The sequence below is a fragment of the Osmerus mordax genome, chromosome 27 (assembly GCF_038355195.1).
Source record: "Osmerus mordax isolate fOsmMor3 chromosome 27, fOsmMor3.pri, whole genome shotgun sequence".
NCBI lineage: Eukaryota > Metazoa > Chordata > Actinopteri > Osmeriformes > Osmeridae > Osmerus > Osmerus mordax.
Window position 1 is genome coordinate 7,975,861 of NC_090076.1, and position 18,222 is coordinate 7,994,082.

At 51.9% G+C, this 18,222-nt stretch overlaps 1 protein-coding gene across 3 annotated transcripts; it reads right to left on the reverse strand.

Annotated features, from left to right (window-relative positions):
* Positions 1-409: 409 nt before the first annotated feature.
* tle5 (TLE family member 5, transcriptional modulator) lies at positions 410-18,178 on the reverse strand. 3 transcript variants are annotated; one of them, XM_067230262.1, is made up of 8 exons: positions 17,641-18,178; positions 17,316-17,455; positions 8,141-8,229; positions 5,367-5,430; positions 4,049-4,093; positions 1,965-2,027; positions 1,430-1,504; positions 410-676 (listed from the first exon to the last, which is right to left on the reverse strand). In XM_067230262.1, the coding sequence occupies exons 2-8, from the start codon at positions 17,340-17,342 to the stop codon at positions 449-451; spliced, it is 591 nt and encodes a 196-aa protein (XP_067086363.1). In that variant the 5' UTR covers positions 17,343-17,455; positions 17,641-18,178; the 3' UTR covers positions 410-448. The 3 variants fall into 3 exon arrangements, with proteins under 3 accessions (XP_067086363.1, XP_067086364.1, XP_067086362.1); XM_067230263.1 differs by having other exon boundaries at positions 410-673; positions 17,316-18,178; XM_067230261.1 differs by having other exon boundaries at positions 17,316-18,178.
* Between the last annotated feature and the right edge of the window lie 44 nt (positions 18,179-18,222).

Genomic DNA, 18,222 nt, shown 5'->3' on the forward strand with positions numbered 1-18,222 from the left:
CTTACTGACAGACAGAAACAATCACACACACACACAAATGAATTATTTCAAGAAAAAAAAAAGATTGTTATATTAAAAAGAATCAACACTGTACACAATTCTGAGTATGTGAAATGATGGCAACAGCATTGGATAGGGAGAGAGAAAAAGAGAGAGAGAAGGGGAGAGGGAGAAACAGAGAGAGAACAAAAAGAGAGAAAAACAGAGCGAAAGATTTTAAGACAGAAAAAAAAGAGAGAGAGAACCAAAGAAAAGTGTAAACCAAGCGCCGGTGAACTTCAGGGAGCTTGAGAGGGGGTGAGCAGGAGAGAGAACAGGAGTCCAGTAACCCCAGCTGTTCCATGCTGCCCAATCTGAGGTTCTGATGGGGGGGGGGGGGGGGGGGGGGGGGGGGGAGGCCAGACTGAGCGCTGGGAGGGAGGGAGGAGGACAGGGAGAGAGGGGAGCGCTAGTCGGACTTGTCCCCATCCTCCTCGCGGTGGCTGTCGGCCCCCTCGCGGGACGCCTTCTCCTCCTTGGCCAGCTGGGCCTGGGAGGCCAGGATGGAGGAGAGGGAGAAGAGCCCGGAGGAGGAGGTGACGGCCGGCAGGCTGGGCTGGCTCAAGCCCAGGGGCAGGGGGGTCATGGGCAGGGCCAGACCCTGGAGCTGAGACAGCTGGTGAGCCTGGAGCTGCTGCTGCGGGCAACACACACACACGCAGCTCAAACACAGGTAAGAGGTACACACACACACACAGAGTAGAGATACACACACAGTAGGAGTGGGCATATCGGCAATCAGTCAACTTTAGTATTTTGACACAGAGGACATTCAAGTGGTCTGAGCTTTGCCCTGAGCTGCTAAAACAAACTCAAAAGATAACTCAACTATTACACCTTTGAGGGAGCTTTTTGTACATTCATTGCAATTGTGGAAAATACAACTTTTTTTGGTGGACCGGCAAACTGGCTAGTGAATGTTCAGAGGAGGGTCGGCCATCTTGTTTAGCTCTGGTTCCCCTTATCAAGTAGAAAAGCAACTGTTTACAGACTTGGGATGTGATGTGTGCATGCGCAGGATGTACGCATTCTCTAGCTTCATTGCCCACCATGATTTCTCATTTTAAATAAACACGAGGACAGAAGAAAAAAAGGATTGACGGTATCATTCGTGTTCACCGATATATACGTATCAATGACCCAAAAATCTACGTTGGAATCGGAGTGACGATAAAATATCGCAGAAAGAAATAATCGCGATACTGAACCATATCGATTCCCCCCCTCCATCTCTAACACATGGAGGTACAGTACACACAAACTGTACATGAATATACAACTGGTGTCTGGAGTTACCCCATGGGGGCACCAGACATGCAGGGGGCCCCCAGAGAGGGCTGGGGGCCCCAAGACAGAGTGGCCCCTGGGGTCTGGAACAGGAGTAGCTTACCCTGATGATGGAGTTCATCTCTGGAGGGGTGACCTGCTTGGCCCGCTCGATGGCCCCCAGGACCTGCTGCTGGTGCTGGGGAACAGAAACACCCCGAGGGGGGTTAGATCCATACTCCAACACTGACCCTCCAGGGTCTTCACCCATTCAGTTAACACCACCCCCCCCTCTCCACCACCACCTCTCCCATTCTAAGATTCCCCCTGATGCAGAATCAATGATCCCGCCCCCCCTGCCCTCCAGGGTTGTCATAGGGGAGGGGGGGGGGTAATCAGTTCAGGGATGGTCCATCATCTCAGCTCACACATGAGTTATGGCTGGATGTATTGGTAGTGGGAGGTGAGAGAGGGAGGGGGAGAGAGAGAGAGGGGAAGGGAGGGTGGAGGAGAGCGTGATTAAGGCACCGACACGGGTCGAGAGAAGGAGAGGGGGGGAAGGGGGGGGGGGGGGAGGGTCAGATGAGAATGATCTCATTCCAGGCAGAGGGGGTTGGTAATGGTGTTTAGGTAGGGGGGGAGGGGGTTGGGTGTTTTACCTCCTGGGACAGGTAGGGGAGGACTTGAGCGCATATCCCGTTCAATCTCTTCACAATCTCTGCCTGCGGAAGGAGAGAGGAGGGGAAGGGGGAGGGAGAGAGGAGGGGAAGGGAGAGAGGAGGGGAAGGGGGAGGGAGAGAGGAGGGGAAGGGAGAGGGAGAGAGGAGGGGAAGGGAGAGAGGAGGGGAAGGGGAAGGGAGAGAGGAGGGGAAGGGAGAGGGAGAGAGGAGGGGAAGGGAGAGAGGAGGGGAAGGGGCAGGGAGAGAGGAGGGGAAGGGGGAGAGGAGAGAGGAGGGGAAGGGAGAGGGAGAGAGGAGGGGAAGGGGGAGGGAGAGAGGAGGGGCAGGGGGAGGGAGAGAGGAGGGGAAGGGAGAGAGGAGGGGCAGGGGGAGGGAGAGAGGAGGGGCAGGGGGAGGGAGAGAGGAGGGGAAGGGAGAGAGGAGGGGCAGGGGGAGGGAAGCACAGAACATTAGCCTCATTCAACTCCCTCCACGAACACACAATTTCAATCGACACACACAGCCACGGGGACACAGGCAGGCATTGAGCTACACACACACACACACACACACACACACACACACACACACACACACTCAGGCGTGGAGCCACACACACACACACACACACACACACACAGGCGTGGAGCCACACACACACACACACACAACCGTATCACATCACATTGGGAAAGGTATTACCATAACCAACTCATATATGCAAATCTGTGGTAATTGAGTTAGTTTCTAATTCCGGGTGATGTGAGAGAAGAGGTCTCCTCCCGCTCATTGCTCATGCAGGGCACGGCTCAGATGAACGCTCCCCTTCTCATCTCTCCATCATTAGAAAGACTACCTGACACCAGCGCTCTCTCAGTTAATACCTCTCTGTTCTACTGACACTACACTGCCTCTCTTCTCTGGATGGGCTAGGTTTAACCACACACACAGGTAACGCGAGCGCACACACACTTGCTCACAACGTACTCGCCGAGCACATAGCCCCTTCACAGACGCACACCCTCACAGTCATACACAAGTACAATGGAGGGAAATGAAAGAAACAGGAGAGAGAGAGAGAGACAAAGAGAGAGACAGAGAGAGAGAGTGAAAGAGATTGAGATGGAGAGATAAAGGGAAAGAAAGAGAGAGCGAGAGAGAGAGAGAGAGACACTGTACGAAACGGATGAAAAACAAGGAGACAAAGACACTGCAACAACAAAAAACCCAATTCAATACATCCCCGGTCCAATCCTGCGCTAAACTGTCTCCAGAATCCCCTGCTGGAGGGGCCAGACAACATCCATGGATAGATGGAGAGATAGCGGGAGGGAGGGAGGGAGGGAGAGAGGGAGGGAGGGGAGCTCGCTGTACACAAAGCCCAGACTTGAATGCTGCTCGACACTCGTTTCTACACATCCCCTTCAATTTCAACTCTCTAATGGAACTAGCGTTCATCTGAACCCACTCACCACGGCAACGCACACCCACACACCAACCCATACACGGCAACACCACAAAAAAAACACACATGCCCGCACACCAACGCACAGACACACCAATACAGAAACACACCAACTCCGACACACACACACACACTCCTCGCCTCTGAATTTCTAAATATTTCATCCCTGTCAGATAAAGGAAGGGGGGGGGGGGGGGGTGCGTGTGATGAATTGTGCTCATGAGGCTGAGCTTGGCTGTGTGCGAGTGCGTGTGTATGTGTGTGTATGCGCGCCTCCATTTTTCACTGCGTGTGCAGGTCTCCCAGTATGGCTGTCAGCATCGAGCCGTCAATCTTCCCCCGGAGCCGGCAGCGCCAGACGAGGTCAGAGATAAGGCCGAGCCCGCGGAGGCCCATCGCTCTCCTTCAGCAGCCTGGGCATAAATTACTCCCCCGGCCCCCAGCCCAGCTCCCTGATCTATGGGCACAGGGCTCCGGAGCAGCCCCCTGACAGAGCCCCTGTCCTGTGTGGACGGTGTGGGGCTAAACCTGGAGCTGGGAGCTGGGCCGGGGCAGGGTGATGATGAGGACATGTGTTCAGACGGCCGGTGTTGGAGGAGGGCAGATGAGGGTCTCTTACCTGCTTATGCATCTCTATGTTCAGCCCGTAGGACATCTCATAGTACTGGAAAACAAGCAGAGATGAGCCGTTACAATACTGAGACGACGATCAACACATGTGCATGGCTTGTGTGGTGTGTGTGTGTGTGTGTGTGTGTGTGTGTGCGTATGTGTGCATCTTAGAGTAAGTGCATATGGTGTGTGTGTGTTAGTGGGTGTAAGTGTGTGTGGTGTGTGTATGTGTGCATCTTAGAGTAAGTGCATATGGTGTGTGTGTGTTAGTGGGTGTAAGTGTGTGTGGTGTGTGTATGTGTGCATCTTAGAGTAAGTGCATATGGTGTGTGTGTGTGTTAGTGGGTGTAAGTGTGTGTGGTGTGTGTGGTGTGTGTGCATCTTAGAGTAAGTGCATATGGTGTGTGTGTGTTAGTGGGTGTAAGTGTGTGTGTGTGTGTGTATGGTGTGTGCTGTGTAAATGAGACAGCCACCAGCTAAGCCTGTTAACCACCCACTGTCTGTAGGGGCATGACTCTGCCACTGTAAAACAAACAACACTGAGATCTCCCTCTCTCACACGCACGCACGCACACACACACACACGCGCACGCACACACACACACACACACACACACACACAGGGGTATGAGAGGAAGAGGGAGAGAGACTATCCAAACGGCACGTCCCTAAAGCAATTACAGCGCCGGGGAAATGGAGGTGCGAGCGTTCACTGGCGGCGGAGAGGGGGAGAGGGGGAACACGATAGGCTATTAGAGGGGGGGCGGGGTGGGGGGGGGCGGGGTCGGGGCGGGCCCTGCCGATGGAGACGCGAGCCGAGCGTCACAGATTAGATGAGATTACGCCAGTCAACGGATCAATTAGAGGCAGAATATCAGACAGCTACACGGGCCTGGCCAGAGACAATGAGATTAGTTGAGAGGTGGAGCGTGTGTGAGGGAGTGTGTGTGAGTGTGAGTGTGCGTGCGCAGGAGGGTGGGGGAGCGGGAGGGCACTAGACACAAAAGGACCAGAGATGAGGAGAGAGACAGAGAGAGGAGGGCGAGAGACAGCCGCAACAACCGCACATGAAGGAGAGAGGGGGGCGGGGGGAGAGAGAGATAGAGACACAAGAGCGAGAGTGAGGGAGGGAGAGAGTGAAAGACAGAAAAGGAAAGAGAGTGAGGGAGGGAGAGAGAGAGAGAGAGAGGGGGGGGGGGGGGGAGAGAATGAAGAAGTGTGCCAGAAAGCAGGGGAGATGGAGAATAAGAGACTTTATCTATGTCACAACAACACACACACACTCTCACCAACACACACTCTCACACCAACACACACACTCTCACCATGATATAATGGCGCTGCATCTCTGACTTCTCGCTGGCCAGCTTGTCACACTCCAGCTTCAGACTGTGGAGGGGGAGAGAGGGGGGAGGGACGGAGAGAGAGAGGGGGGGGAGAGAGAGAGGGGGGAGGGAGGGAGAGAGAGAGAGACGACAACCTTGTTACAATCTCCGGATGAGCGTTCACCTTCTGAGAAGACGAGGACGAACACTCCACCATCATCCTCCTCCTCCTCTCACCCTCATCCTCCTCTCACCCTCATCAAACTCTCCTCCCCCACCAGGTGTCCTTCCGGGAAGGTCTGTCATTCGGAATAACTCTGGTGTGGGAGGGAGGGCGGAGGAGCAGGGCAAACGAGGGAGAGAGAGACAGAGAGAGAGAGAGAGAGAGACAGAGAGCGAGAGAGAGAGAGAGAGAGACACAGAGAGAGAGAGACACACAGAGAGAGCGAGAGACACAGAGAGAGACAGACAGAGAGACAGAGAGAGAGAGACACAGAGAAAAAGACATAGAGAGAGACAGAGAGACATAGACATGGCATGTTTAAATATAGTGTGTGAGTGTGCAGCTATTCAGTGACTCCTTGCAGACAGCCATTAGCTGTAATCATGTCACGCGGCGCGCCGCTGATGCCACGCGAGGTGACAGGACAAAGGAGGCCGTGTCAGCGCTGTCACACCGCTTGTCACAAACCAGGGGACTCGGGCGTTCCCTGTGCTTCCACGGCCGCCGTCGCCCCGGGAGACGAGCCGATGAACGCAGATACGAGCCGGGGGAGCGGTCCTGGCGAGGGGGGGGGGGGGGGGGGGGGGGGGGGGAACGTCAGGAAACGGCGGTTGGATGTTCTGCGGGACGGAGCGTGCGGCGCGATTAAGAGCAGGGTTGGTGGGAGTCGCGGCGTGGCCACCGGCCTAACGTCGGGGGGGCCAATCAGGACGAGCGGTGGAGAGGCCGCCCAGGTGAGGAGATCAGAGAGTAACGACCTCATTGTCATTCTACGACTCTTCCCCCGTTTTTACCCAGACCAAACCAGGTGCCCAGGGGGAGAGCTGGATAGAACCACATCCCCCCCTGCCCTCCTACTCTCTCTCTCTCTACCCCTCTCCCTCTCTATCAATCTCTCCCTGCTCCTGCTCCATCTCTCTATCTCTCTCTTAGCCTGCAGCCTCCACTTATCCAAATCGCTCTCTTCCCTCACAAAAAAAAAAAAAAAAAAAAAAAAAGGGGGTCTCTGGAAGCAGCCAGACCCACATACATATGTTGCCGTTGTCATGGCGACTGGCCTCCCCGCTGCCTGCCTACCTGAGCCGGAGCGGGGGGGGGGAATCGGCTTTGTGGGGCTGTGATTGGCTGAGGCAGCCCTCCCCCTTCCCCCTCCCCCCCCCCCCCGGCTCACAGGAGCTCTCAAACGACACTTTGATGGAGTTTTATTGCTGCTCCTTCCGCCTCTAAATCGCTCCTGCTGTCATCTTTATTTTGATTTATGTATTCCCTGATCTATTTATGCATGTGAGGGGGGCGGGAGCGACAGTTACAACGTCGGCTGCGGCGCTCAGGAGCCCGCCCGCCCGCTTCCTGTGAGAAGCCTGAACACAGCCTCCTACAAAGCCCTGTGTGTCCCTCCAGTGCTGCAGACATCGTCAGGCTGCGCCAGACAAAAAGATATTCTCTCAACTGCCGAGCCTTCTGAAGGAGGAGGAGGGGGGGGGGGGGGGTTAAACGACAGGCAGGGCCACCGCCGCCCTGGGAATCACACACCAATGACCTGGCGGCCGTGCTGCAACCACGAAGACAGTTGTCAGACCAGCGGGGGGGTTCAAACACGGCCCCCTTCCCTCCCTCCCTCCTTCCTCTTTCATCTGGCTCCGAGGTGCAGGGGGGAGGAGCCTCACCCTCTACAGGTGGAAGGGGGGGGGGGGGCTGTGGAAGGCCCGCTTCAAAACCCAAGACGCCAAACAGGAAATGACTCCCACTGATGAAAACGCCTCCAAATGGCCCACGAGGCAGCGAAAGGAATCAAACGGAGCGATTGGAATCGGGATTTTTTAAGCACTAAATTAATTGCCAGGTCCCCGACGAGGACGTACTTGTTGGGTTCTGGCTTTGTAAAAAAAAAATATATATATAAGTACCGCCGTTAATACGACGGTTAGAAACAGCTGGTTTCTGCCTCATAGGAGAGATGCGGGGTTCCAAGTGGATCAAGTCTGTTCCCAAAATAGAGCCCCCCACCAAAAAAACTGTCCTACTTTCATCTCCTCGTCTTCCCAACTGACAACTACAAGGTGTCAGGAAGTGTCTTTTTTCAGGCGTGTGGAGAGACGGTTCACTCTCCATTGCTCTTGCGTCTTTCCTCACAGATATTGGACAAAGTGCTTTTCTCTGTATCGAACCACGCGCGTTCGGTTATCGGTCGTGTACAAATTTGTCCAGTTTCGTGGGCCTGCCCTGTGTGTGATAGTTGTGTTGTTATGGATCAGGTTGTCAAGGGTTCAACCATTACTCCCTTAGATCAGCATGCTGTCTGAGGATGAGGGAGGGGGTGAGGATGAGGGAGGGGGTTAGGTTGAGGATGAGGGAGGGGGTGAGGGTTAGGGTAAGGGAGGGGGTTAGGTTGAGGATGAGGGAGGGGGTTAGGTTGAGGATTAGGGTAAGGGAGGGGGTTAGGTTGAGGATGAGGGAGGGGGTGAGGGTTAGGATGAGGGAGGGGGTTAGGTTGAGGATGAGGGAGGGGGTGAGGGTTAGGTTGAGGATGAGGGTTAGGGTGAGGCCCTACCTATGGTACTGTGCTTGGAGAAACTGGAACTCATCCTTGATCCGGTCACACGAGTCGGAGGTCGTGAATTTCAGCTGCTGCGATGAAGCCTGGATCAGGAAGAGAGAGAGACACACACAGAGGAGGAAAGGTCAGACACGTGTCCATGACATTGAACACCTTCGTATTCCGTACATGTTTATGGTATACACCTTCCTGCCACAGTCGATTCCTTGTTTGTGCGAGCTTGCATGGCGAATAAACCCATTTCCGATTCCAGTTGGAAAAGACGACAAACATTCGTCAAGTCGGCGGTTTGGATTCACCCCTAAAGACGGCGGTGGACGGCTGTGCCCGCAGAGACAGCCCCACACCGCCTCAGCACAGCTCAACAGAGGCCAAATCTGGTTAGATATTTCAGCACGCGGGCAGAAAGCCTCCACTTGGGTCTGACAACAGGAAGTATCTGATCGCCACTTTTATGTAAAGTGCTCAGAGCGGGAAAGGAGGATGTGTCACACTGCCACAGCGGACACTGTTACAAAAGAAAGCACTTTCCAAACGGCTGTTATTAAAACAATAACAGTCCCTTTGGTCCATCCTAGCAAGTTGGCAGGCAGGATTCTCCTCTTAAGCACTGCAACTTCTTTTTTTCCCTTTAAGTTATCTGTCCAAACGGCCATGATAAAACCAGTGCAAACAGCAGTGGACGAGACAGAGTTTGTGTCAACACAAGACACTTAGAGGGAGGCAGGCAGGGAGGGAGGGAGGCAGGGTGGAGGGGGAGGCATGCAGAGAGGCAGTCAGGGAGGGAGGGAAGAGGGGGTGAGGCAGGGTGGAGGGGGAGGCAGGGTGGCATGCAGAGAAGCAGGCAGGCATGCAGGGAGGGTGGAGTGGGGGTGGCAGGGTGGAGGGGGAGGCATGCAGGGAGGGAGGCATATAGATAAGCTGGCTGGCTGGCTGGCTGACTGTTCCGTACTCCAGCATGACTGCTCCAGCTGAACCATGGAGCCAGCCTGCGGGTAGCCTCCTGCGCTGGGAGGAGGGGAAGTGATTTCCTCCCTATGTAGCACAGCATGCTAACGTTTAAAATACCAAAGGTTCCCTGAGTCAATAGCCTCAGGTGGAGCACTCTACTGCAGAGACAGACAGAGGGGGGGGGGGGGGGGGGTAGAGGAGAGAAAATAAACAAAGAGGTGAGGGGAGAGGGATGGAGAGAAGAATTATAAAATGAAGAGGGTGGATAGAGAGACAAAGAGGCAAAGAGAGAGAGGGAATACTGAAAGAGGGAAGAAAAAAGAGGGCGAGAGCAATTAGAGGGAGGAAGGGAGAGAGAGAGGAACAGAGAGAGGAACAGAGAGAGAGAACGAGAGAGAGAGGGGGTAGGGGCCATGCTGCCTGGGCTCTCTGAGCGACCCTCCACCCCAGCACTGGCTCCCGGACCCTGGCCCTAGACAGCTCCAGGGCCCCAGAAGCATGTGTTCCACCCTGGCACTAACACGCCCGTTTCAAACCCATCCCATCACTGCGGTTCGTTGAATCATCGCTGTTTAGCTCTGTCTGGGCAGACTACATCTGTGCTCGCGCTAGTCCAGGACGCCAGCTAAAGCTGCAGACCGAAGCATGACGTGTCTGGTTCCCAAGCATCGCTACCGAGATGTCGTTTTGTTCCTATAGTTACCTGACTACTGTTTCCTGCCAGTAGACTTGTGCTGACCAGAACTATCTTGGCTGTGGGGCATTGGAGGCTACGGCAGATGGATGCACATAATGTTAATGAAATACGGCTGCAACACAGTGACACGTGCCATCTGGTATGACAGAGGCAAGTGCCTGCACTCTGTGTGAGTGTAAAATTGTGTGTGTGTGAGAAATAAAGGGGAGGGGGCGTGTGTATGTGTGCGTGTGTGAAGAACCACGGCACGATGCAGGGCAAGATAAGCCACCATAATACGCTCCGTTACCAGAACAACGAACACAAAGTCACTGCCATGAATCGTAAACATGCATGTGTGAGCCCACACACACGCACACACACAGCTCCAAGATGTAGGACAATCTCTAATTTGATTCTGCCCCGTTCCTTTGAGATGCAATTAAGAGCATTAAAAAGCTTTGAGCGCTGGTGGGCCGATTGAGACAGTCTTCAGTGAATAAATGGGATTCATCGTTTCAGTAAATTGCTGCCCCCCCCCCTCCCCCTCCTCGATTTGGAGAAGAAATCTCAGTGTTCAATCCATGTGAAATCTAGTACAAACCATAATGTCCATCTTAAATAAGGATTACTCTCCCAATCCTGTGTTTCTGCTTTGCGGATCACACTACAAAAGGCGGGTGGAAGACTGGGAGATTACTGCGTGTGTGTGTGTGAGATTCTACTGCTTCTCTCTCACTCACTGACACCATCATTGGGCATCATCTGAAAACATCCTAGACTAAATCCTGCCTCAGGGAACAGCAGCGCTACAAAGCAAGGACCAACTGTTTCCATCTCTAACTAAAGGGAGTGTGTGTGTGTGTCTGTGTGTGTGTGTCTGTGTCTGTGTGTGTGTGTGTCTGTGTGTGCGGTAAGAGATTGAAATCGGTGCTGGGCGTTCTAATCATTTACTAATGACAGGATGTTATCAAGCTCCTTAACTGAAGGCAAAGGATCAACAACACCCACAAAGACAGTATTTTCTTTCTGCCTCCTTATTATAACCCAGCAGACCCAAATCAAATCAAACGCTTTTCAGCAATACAGCGCTTTTCAGCGCACACACACACACACACACACATCAGGTAGGACACTATTGATATACTGCTACAGTGGAATCCACCTAAATATCCCATCTCAGTAAGCTGTAGTAGCCCTGCTAACACAGGGCCCAGGTTAACACAAGGGGCCAGGCTAACACAGGGCTCAAGCTAACACAAGGGCCAGGCTAACACAGGGCCCAGGCTAACACAAGGGCCAGACTAACACAAGGGCCCAGGCTAACACAAGGGCCCAGGCTAACACAGGGCCCAGGCTAACACAAGGGGCCAGGCTAACACAGGGCTCAAGCTAACACAAGGGGCCAGGCTAACACAAGGACCATGGCAAACACAAGAACCATGGCTAACACAAGGGCCCAGGCTAACACAAGGGCCCAGGCTAACACAAGGGCCCAGGCTAACACAAGGGCCCAGGGGCTAACATTAAGGCCATGCTAGCACAAACAGGGTGCTAGGATCAGGCTAACACAGAGGCCATGCTAACGCTAAGGACAGCACGGGCAAGCTGCTAGAAAAGGCTGTGTAGAAACTTGAATTGCGTCTCGAGCGCCGGACAAGGTTTTTCGCTATAGCACAGGGAACCTAATCCTGTTTGGGCCAGGAATTTGATTTTGATTGTTATCTCCCCGGACCAGCGCAGGGTTTACCCTCATTCTGAGACAGTGTTATCCTCCGCCCTGAGCCCAGCTGATTTGACCTTGTTAAGATGCTTTAAAAGGGATTACGCTGCTTCTCTCACTTCCAGTGAAGTGCGCTTGCAAACACAAGCTTGGTTTCCCTGCCCAGCGGAACACGGGCCAAGCCTGTAAGTCACAACACACACACACACAGCTGTAATTGAGGGCATGCCGACACACACAAACACACACATACACTCGACACATAAACAGACACATGAGACCGTAGCGGAGAGGAGGGGGGGGGGGAGGAAATGCGAGTGGCTTCAAGGCGAGAGGAAATGGGCAATTTGTCAGAGAGAAGGGAGAGTGGTGAGGGCGACAGAGCTGTAGGTTTGGAAACCATGGCGCAGATTAAAACTGGCCGAGTCGAGGGGGCTGTGAGATTACAGAGAACGCGGTTGTGTTGGTGATTGATGCCTTGCTGTAAAAAAAAACAAAAAAACAAGGTTGTTACTTACAAACGTCCAGAGGGAGGCAAAAGGAGGGTGGACTCCCAAGGTTTCACGAAACTAGTAAGTGGACAAAGAAAGCAGACCTGACACTCACATTGACAGGGAGTCCCTCCTTAACCCCTGTTCTGTCTAGTAAACAAGGGCGTAGTGTAGGGACGCTAGCTGGCGAGCTAGCTACTTGGCTAAGCTAAAAGCCCAAACGGTTCTGTGTCTCAAACTGTAGTTTATTGGCAACAATAATCCGCGCCGAAAGGTTTTGGTCTCACGTTACGTGTTTGATATTTGCAGTTGGACCGGTTCCTGCGGTCGCTGTCTCAGACACGGAGAGACCTCTACGATTAGCGTTAGGCTACACTGACCAGTCTGGTAGTGAAAGATACAGCATCTTGAATAACACCCGTGATTACAGCATCCTTCAGAAGGGATAACACAGAGTTAATGTAAAAAAAAATCTTGAAAGGACTTACTTTTTTTTCTCCAAAAATGTCTTTTAAAAAAAAAGGGGAAAAAAGATCGGTAGGGAAGTAGATGTGTGTGTGGGACTAGGTGTGTGTGTGTGGGACTAGGTGTGTGTGGGGGACTAGGTGTGTGTGTGTAGTGTAAGAGCTAACCGCAGCCCTGAGTGAGTGAGGACCACTGTGGATCTCCAGGTCTGAATGAGGCAGCAGGATGAGGCGTTTAGTTGTCCCAGGCTCTTTCTCCTGCCCCCCCCCCCCCCCCCCCCCCCCCCCCCCCCAGTCTCCAGGAGAGAGGACAGCTAATTCTCTTGTCTGGCCTCTGCAGTAGTGCTGTTCTGGCAGGTCTGGGGCCTGGGTTGGGGTTGGCCAATCAAACGCTCCCCTGCCAAGGCGCTTTGTTCCAGCCCAGCGCCCTGCTCAGGGGTGCGGTTGCCCCCCCCTTTCCCTCCCTCCGCCTCCCTCGGCGCCCCTCCTGAATACTGATGCTGCCGCTCCACTTCTGCTCCCCCCCTGCTTGCACACACACACACCCCTCCTCTTGCTCCCTCCCACACACACACTCAATTTGCTTGTGCCCTCTTTAACACGCACACACATTTTTCACCATCCCCCCCCCCCCTCTCACTCTCTACACGCCATCCTCTGCTTTGTCCTTTACACACACACACACACACACACACACGGAATAATGTATACAGACAACAAAAGGCCATCCCACACAAACAAGGCAGGCAATCATTTATGAATTCATAAAAACCAGGCATGTAAAGCCACCCCCACACACATCCCCCAACACAAACTGGCTCTCGCTCAGACATCCAAACAAGGCAGTAGATGCGAGACTGTAACAGGTGTCTAAAAATCGTAAAGCCCCCCCCTCATTTCCACACAAGCAACCCCCACCTCATGTGGACTGCAGAGAGAAGCGGCGGCCATGTTGCTCCAAACCATGGCAAAACACAGAGCTGGAGGGTGGAGCAACTTTGTGAGCTCTAAACCTCAGCATGAACCCAGAGAGGAAGGGAAAGGGCAGTGTGTTTGTGTGTGTACACACAAGAGCAAATGTTCTACCGTGTGTGTGTGTGTGTGTGTGTGTAATAGGGGCTTGGAAAGTGTCCCAACCCCCCCAACCCTGTAGCATTTTTGATAATCAGCCAGTGTGGCCCTCTGCGAAAATCAATATCACCTGTGACCCATGGCCTCTGTTCAGCCCCTCAACGGGGCAGCCTCCCCCCCACGGTGTGTGTGTGTGTGCTCGCGTGTGTGTGAATGTGTGTGCTCGGGTGTGTGTGTTAGAGAGAGAGGGGGGGGGGGGGGCTGTGTTTGTCATGGTAATGAGCTGGGGGGGGGGGGGCTGTGTTTGTCATGGTAATGAGCTGCCCTGCCCTTAACGACCCAGACATCTGTTAGCCTGTGTGTGTGTCAAGCTCCACATTCAATTTGTTCCCCAGAAACAAAAAACAGATAAGACCCTCGAGGCCAGTAAGGATGTGTGTGTGTGTGCGCGCACGCTGGCACACACGCAAGAGCGTCTAAAAAAAATACAAAACTATTTGTCCATGTTATGGTTACCGACTGAGGGTTTTTGTTGGGTTTCCCCTGATGCAAAATTTTTTATCTTGGTAATCACTCTTAAAAGGGTGGTAGATGTAAGCTACGAGAGAAGGTGAAGGGTGTGTGTGTGCGTGCCACTCCGCGCACGTGTGTGTGTGTGTGTAATAGAGCGATTGAGCGGGGGCGGGAGGGAGTTTGTTTAATGGGCGAGACAAGGGACTGTGGGGATTAGGGCCCCCCCCTCCCCCCCTCAGCTGGAGGCTGGAGAGAAAAGGCCGGGGGCCGTTCTGTTAATTCAAGTGGGCTTAATAATGCCTGTGCCCCCTCTGCCCCCCCACCCCCCGGCCCCCCTGGCCTCCATCAGATCTGGAGGAAACGCATGATAAAGAGAGACAAGGAGGGGGAGAGGGGAGTGTGTGTGTGTGTGTGTTCTTACAACCTGTGGACATGGACGTAGCTATAAATAAAAAAAAATAGGTTCCGTCTTCCAAACCGCACATGTTCCTGCTAACTCTGGCACCATTCCTCTGCTCCTTCCCAGGCAGCGACAGCTTTGTTGATTACTTGGATTAATCAACAACAAACAAACAATATGGGCAAAGGAAAACCATCTGGGTCAAACACGAGAGCAACTAACCAAATGAAGCTTTGTTTAAAGCCACTGGCCGCTCCCAACACACAAGCACGTTCTGCCCACTGGAAGATTACCGTGCAAACATTCTAGTAAATGGTTTGTAAAGGTCATACAGCCACGTCAGCTGTTTATCTGTGCCAGTCACAATGTGTATGCAGTAAACCTGCTCACACCAGGTGCAGCCAGTCCAAACAGGCTGGAAGAACAGCCCGACTTTTTTATTTTTTTATTTTTTTAACACATCATACATGTTAAACATCAGCTTTCCGTTCGAAGGACAGAAGGCGTCACTTGTGTTCGCCGGGGGCCCTTCTCAGATGGGAATATTCAAAGATATTCTATGAGGGACTGGACACACACACACACACCTCGACATGCTGCGTGCGCCCCCCCTCAGTATGTGAAGAGTGAGCAGGGAATGATCCATCTCCTGTCAGCTCACCATCCTGCAGGTTCTAAGCTGTAACGCTCATATCTATGGCTGTCACCCCACTCCTAGCCCAGGGCTCACGGCAGCAGAGCCAGCAGTACAGGGGGGGGTTCTGATGGGGGGCGGGGGGGGGGGGGGGGGGGGGGGGCATGTCTCCGAGCGGCGGGGGGAGGAGCAGAGACGACTCAACTGCTTATTCCGGGGATGTTGAAATAACTGCTGCAAGCTCTTGCAAAGCGTCGCACTAAATCCATAATCCCCGTTTTTAATCCTGTGTGTTGGGTCTTAATACTCCAATCAAGTAGCATAAGGGCACTCAATTGGATTAGAAAATAAGGTGGAGGGGGGGGGTATAGAAAAAAAAAATTACAAACCCAAAAGATGAGCATAAATGTTCAGGGTTTCACCTTGGGAAAGGGTGAGGGTCTGGTGAGGAGTCTGGAGGGTCTGGATGCTGAGCATTCGAGAGCCCAGCCCAGACTCATCCCAGAGCCCAGCCCAGACTCATCCACTCCCTCACACGTCCCCTGGGGTGATGAACACCTCCAGAATAATGACAGCCTTGCATTGACATGAATATGGATGTTTTAGTCTCGGTATCTGAAGCCTGGCACTGGGTACTTTGTCAAACTTTCACATTCTCCCCTCCCCCCCCCCAGATCAAACCGGCCAAAACAAGTCGTTCATTATTTTTTTTTCACCAATTCATGAGAAAGGAAAGAGGGTTCTGGGTAAGTCATTAGTTGATTTGAGGCTTATCCTCTGAGATAAGAGTACCCGTTCGTGGTTGTGATTAGAGATGAGGAGGGGGGGGTCCACATTCCAGCATGTGGACGGGGTTTGAGAGGAAATCTGGGTGAGGTTGGAAGCAGTTAGATCTCTTGCACCACAATTAGGCGCCCTTCTCGTTTTTCTGTGCCGCACACTGATGAGGTGTGAAGTGGACGGGAACCTCAGAGGCTGGGCTCTCAGCCTCGAGGCCGGGCTCTCAGCCTCGAGGCCGGGCTCTCAGCCTCGAGGCCGGGCTCTCAGCCTCGAGGCCGCCTCCCTCGCGGCCTCCTCCAGAGCCCGGCCAGGCTCTCTCCAAGGGCACACCATTCTCACCCCCCATTCATGACACCAGACATTCAGGCTCAGGTCTGAGCAAACACAACTGTTCCCCTCCTTCTGTGTCTGGAAACGGCGTTAAATTGTTGCTATGGAGAGACGGCACCGTGGCAACATAATAGTCTTGAAATTGTGTTTACCCACATACAACTCCAAGCTTTCATTTTTTTTTTCTTTTACATCACGACCCCCCCCACACAGACACACACACACACAAAGGTGCAAAACTACAACACTGTCCTCCCAGGCGACATTGTTGGTTGCGAAGCAAAGGATATTTTAAAACGGCAGGTTAAATTACACCTGCATATACAAAATGTGTGGGTTTCATCCAATGGCCATGGGGTTGGGAATGTTTACCCTAGATACATGAAAGCCACTGGACTAGAGTTTCTGTAACCATGGAAACGGGAGATTTAGGGGAAAGAGACCAGATGCAGGCCTTGAGACAGAAACCCACCTTGTTTCTAGGCACGGTCAAATCCTCCTAGACTTATGCTGAAGCCTTGCCAATGCAGATGCAAGCCACAAGAACTACATACATCATCTCAGATACAAGCAAGTCATGTCACATTGCTTTGTTGATAACATTAATATTTAATAACAAATACTGGTGATTTAGAGGTGCTTTTGAATTCTGAATTTTTGAAGTTGCACCAACAAATAAAAAGTTACAAAGGGATGGTCTGCATTGAATGTTGACAAATCCATCCCAAAATGCACAGATCACAGAAATTTTACTAATTCATGCGTAGGTCAACTTTACTTCTGGACTAATCTGAATGTGGCATAGACGATCTTTGGCCTTGCATTTGGTTAAGCCTATGTCTAAATTTAACAGGACAATACCATTATTTTACAATTCGATAATGATGCAATCTACAAATAAATTCAACTATTGCTAATAGTGCATCTTTCTTGTGACGATAAAGTCATAGTGCATTGTTCTCGATGGGTAAACACGTCAGAAAATAATTTAAGATTTTGATCAGCATTTTCTTCTAAACCCAGATGTGCCTGGAAGGTACGCCATTCAAGAATTCTGCAGGTGGGTCCTTTCAAAAGTAGTTAACTTGTTTATTAGTTGCATACATGGAATTAACATGAATATTAAATTCACTTACTGAATGTCTGGATTGTGGAAACATCATGTCAATTCCTTGTTTATTGTTTTCCTTTCCAAATACGATGAATGAGTCAGGCCCTTGAACGCTGGCTTGTGACGGTCCTCTCTTTGTCCGTAGCTAGCTAGCAAAAACGCAACCTACCCAAATCAAAAAACACACGAGCTGGCCAGATTGCTAAAAAGCTACTTGTACTGTTAGCTCTCGTCTCATGCAGACGGGGGAAGCGGCGCTCTGATTTTGGTCGATTAAGATTAGTTAAGAATGTCTTGTCCAAGTGACGTTAAACAATTAAACATAGATGCAATGTTAGTCAGCTAACTACCTGCTCGAATCCCGTTGCAAGCACTTTGTTGATGAACTGCGAACGTCAAGCACACGAATGGCCCGTGCTAGCTAATTCTTCAAAGGCTGTCGTCGCTCAAAACGATTCATTACTGTTGCTAGCTTTCAGCTAGCTATGCATGTTAGGTAATTTAAATCCGAATGACAGTAATAGCTAACGTTAACTCTGATTTAGTCGATCGAGGCTCACTTAGTGGGCTATAAAGCCAATGACAGAGAGCTAAATCTATGCTAGCGCTGTGTCAAAAAACCCTGCTAACACACCACGAAGCATCAGAATAAAAAAAAAGCTTGATTCTCAAAAATAACAAAATGTCTCCGGATTCGCTGAAGTTGATAGCCGCTTCTTCCTAACAAATAAAATAGCTGGCTAGTTACCTCGTGATATTACACAAATAAATGAAGCAGAATATAAACTAGTCTGAGCCTCAAAAAAGCAAATCATATATAGCTAAATTTAAGCTAAATAGAAACACCCGTAGCTGTCAAATGTTGTGCTATGTTCCTCGTTGAACAGTCAGTCGGTGGTGGCTGGTTGTGAAGAGGCAGGCAGTCCATTCCT

What these genes read in the sequence shown, in the direction of transcription:
- tle5 (XM_067230262.1), bottom strand. Translation starts at nt 17,342, where the DNA reads ATGATGTTTCCACAATCCAGACATTCA. An exon ending in CTCCAAGCACAGTACCATAG is followed by an intron (nt 5,431 to 8,140) that starts GTAGGGCCTCAC and finishes CCCCCTCCACAG; the next exon opens with TCTGAAGCTGGAGTGTGACA. An exon ending in AGATGAACTCCATCATCAGG is followed by an intron (nt 677 to 1,429) that starts GTAAGCTACTCC and finishes TGTTGCCCGCAG; the next exon opens with CAGCAGCTCCAGGCTCACCA.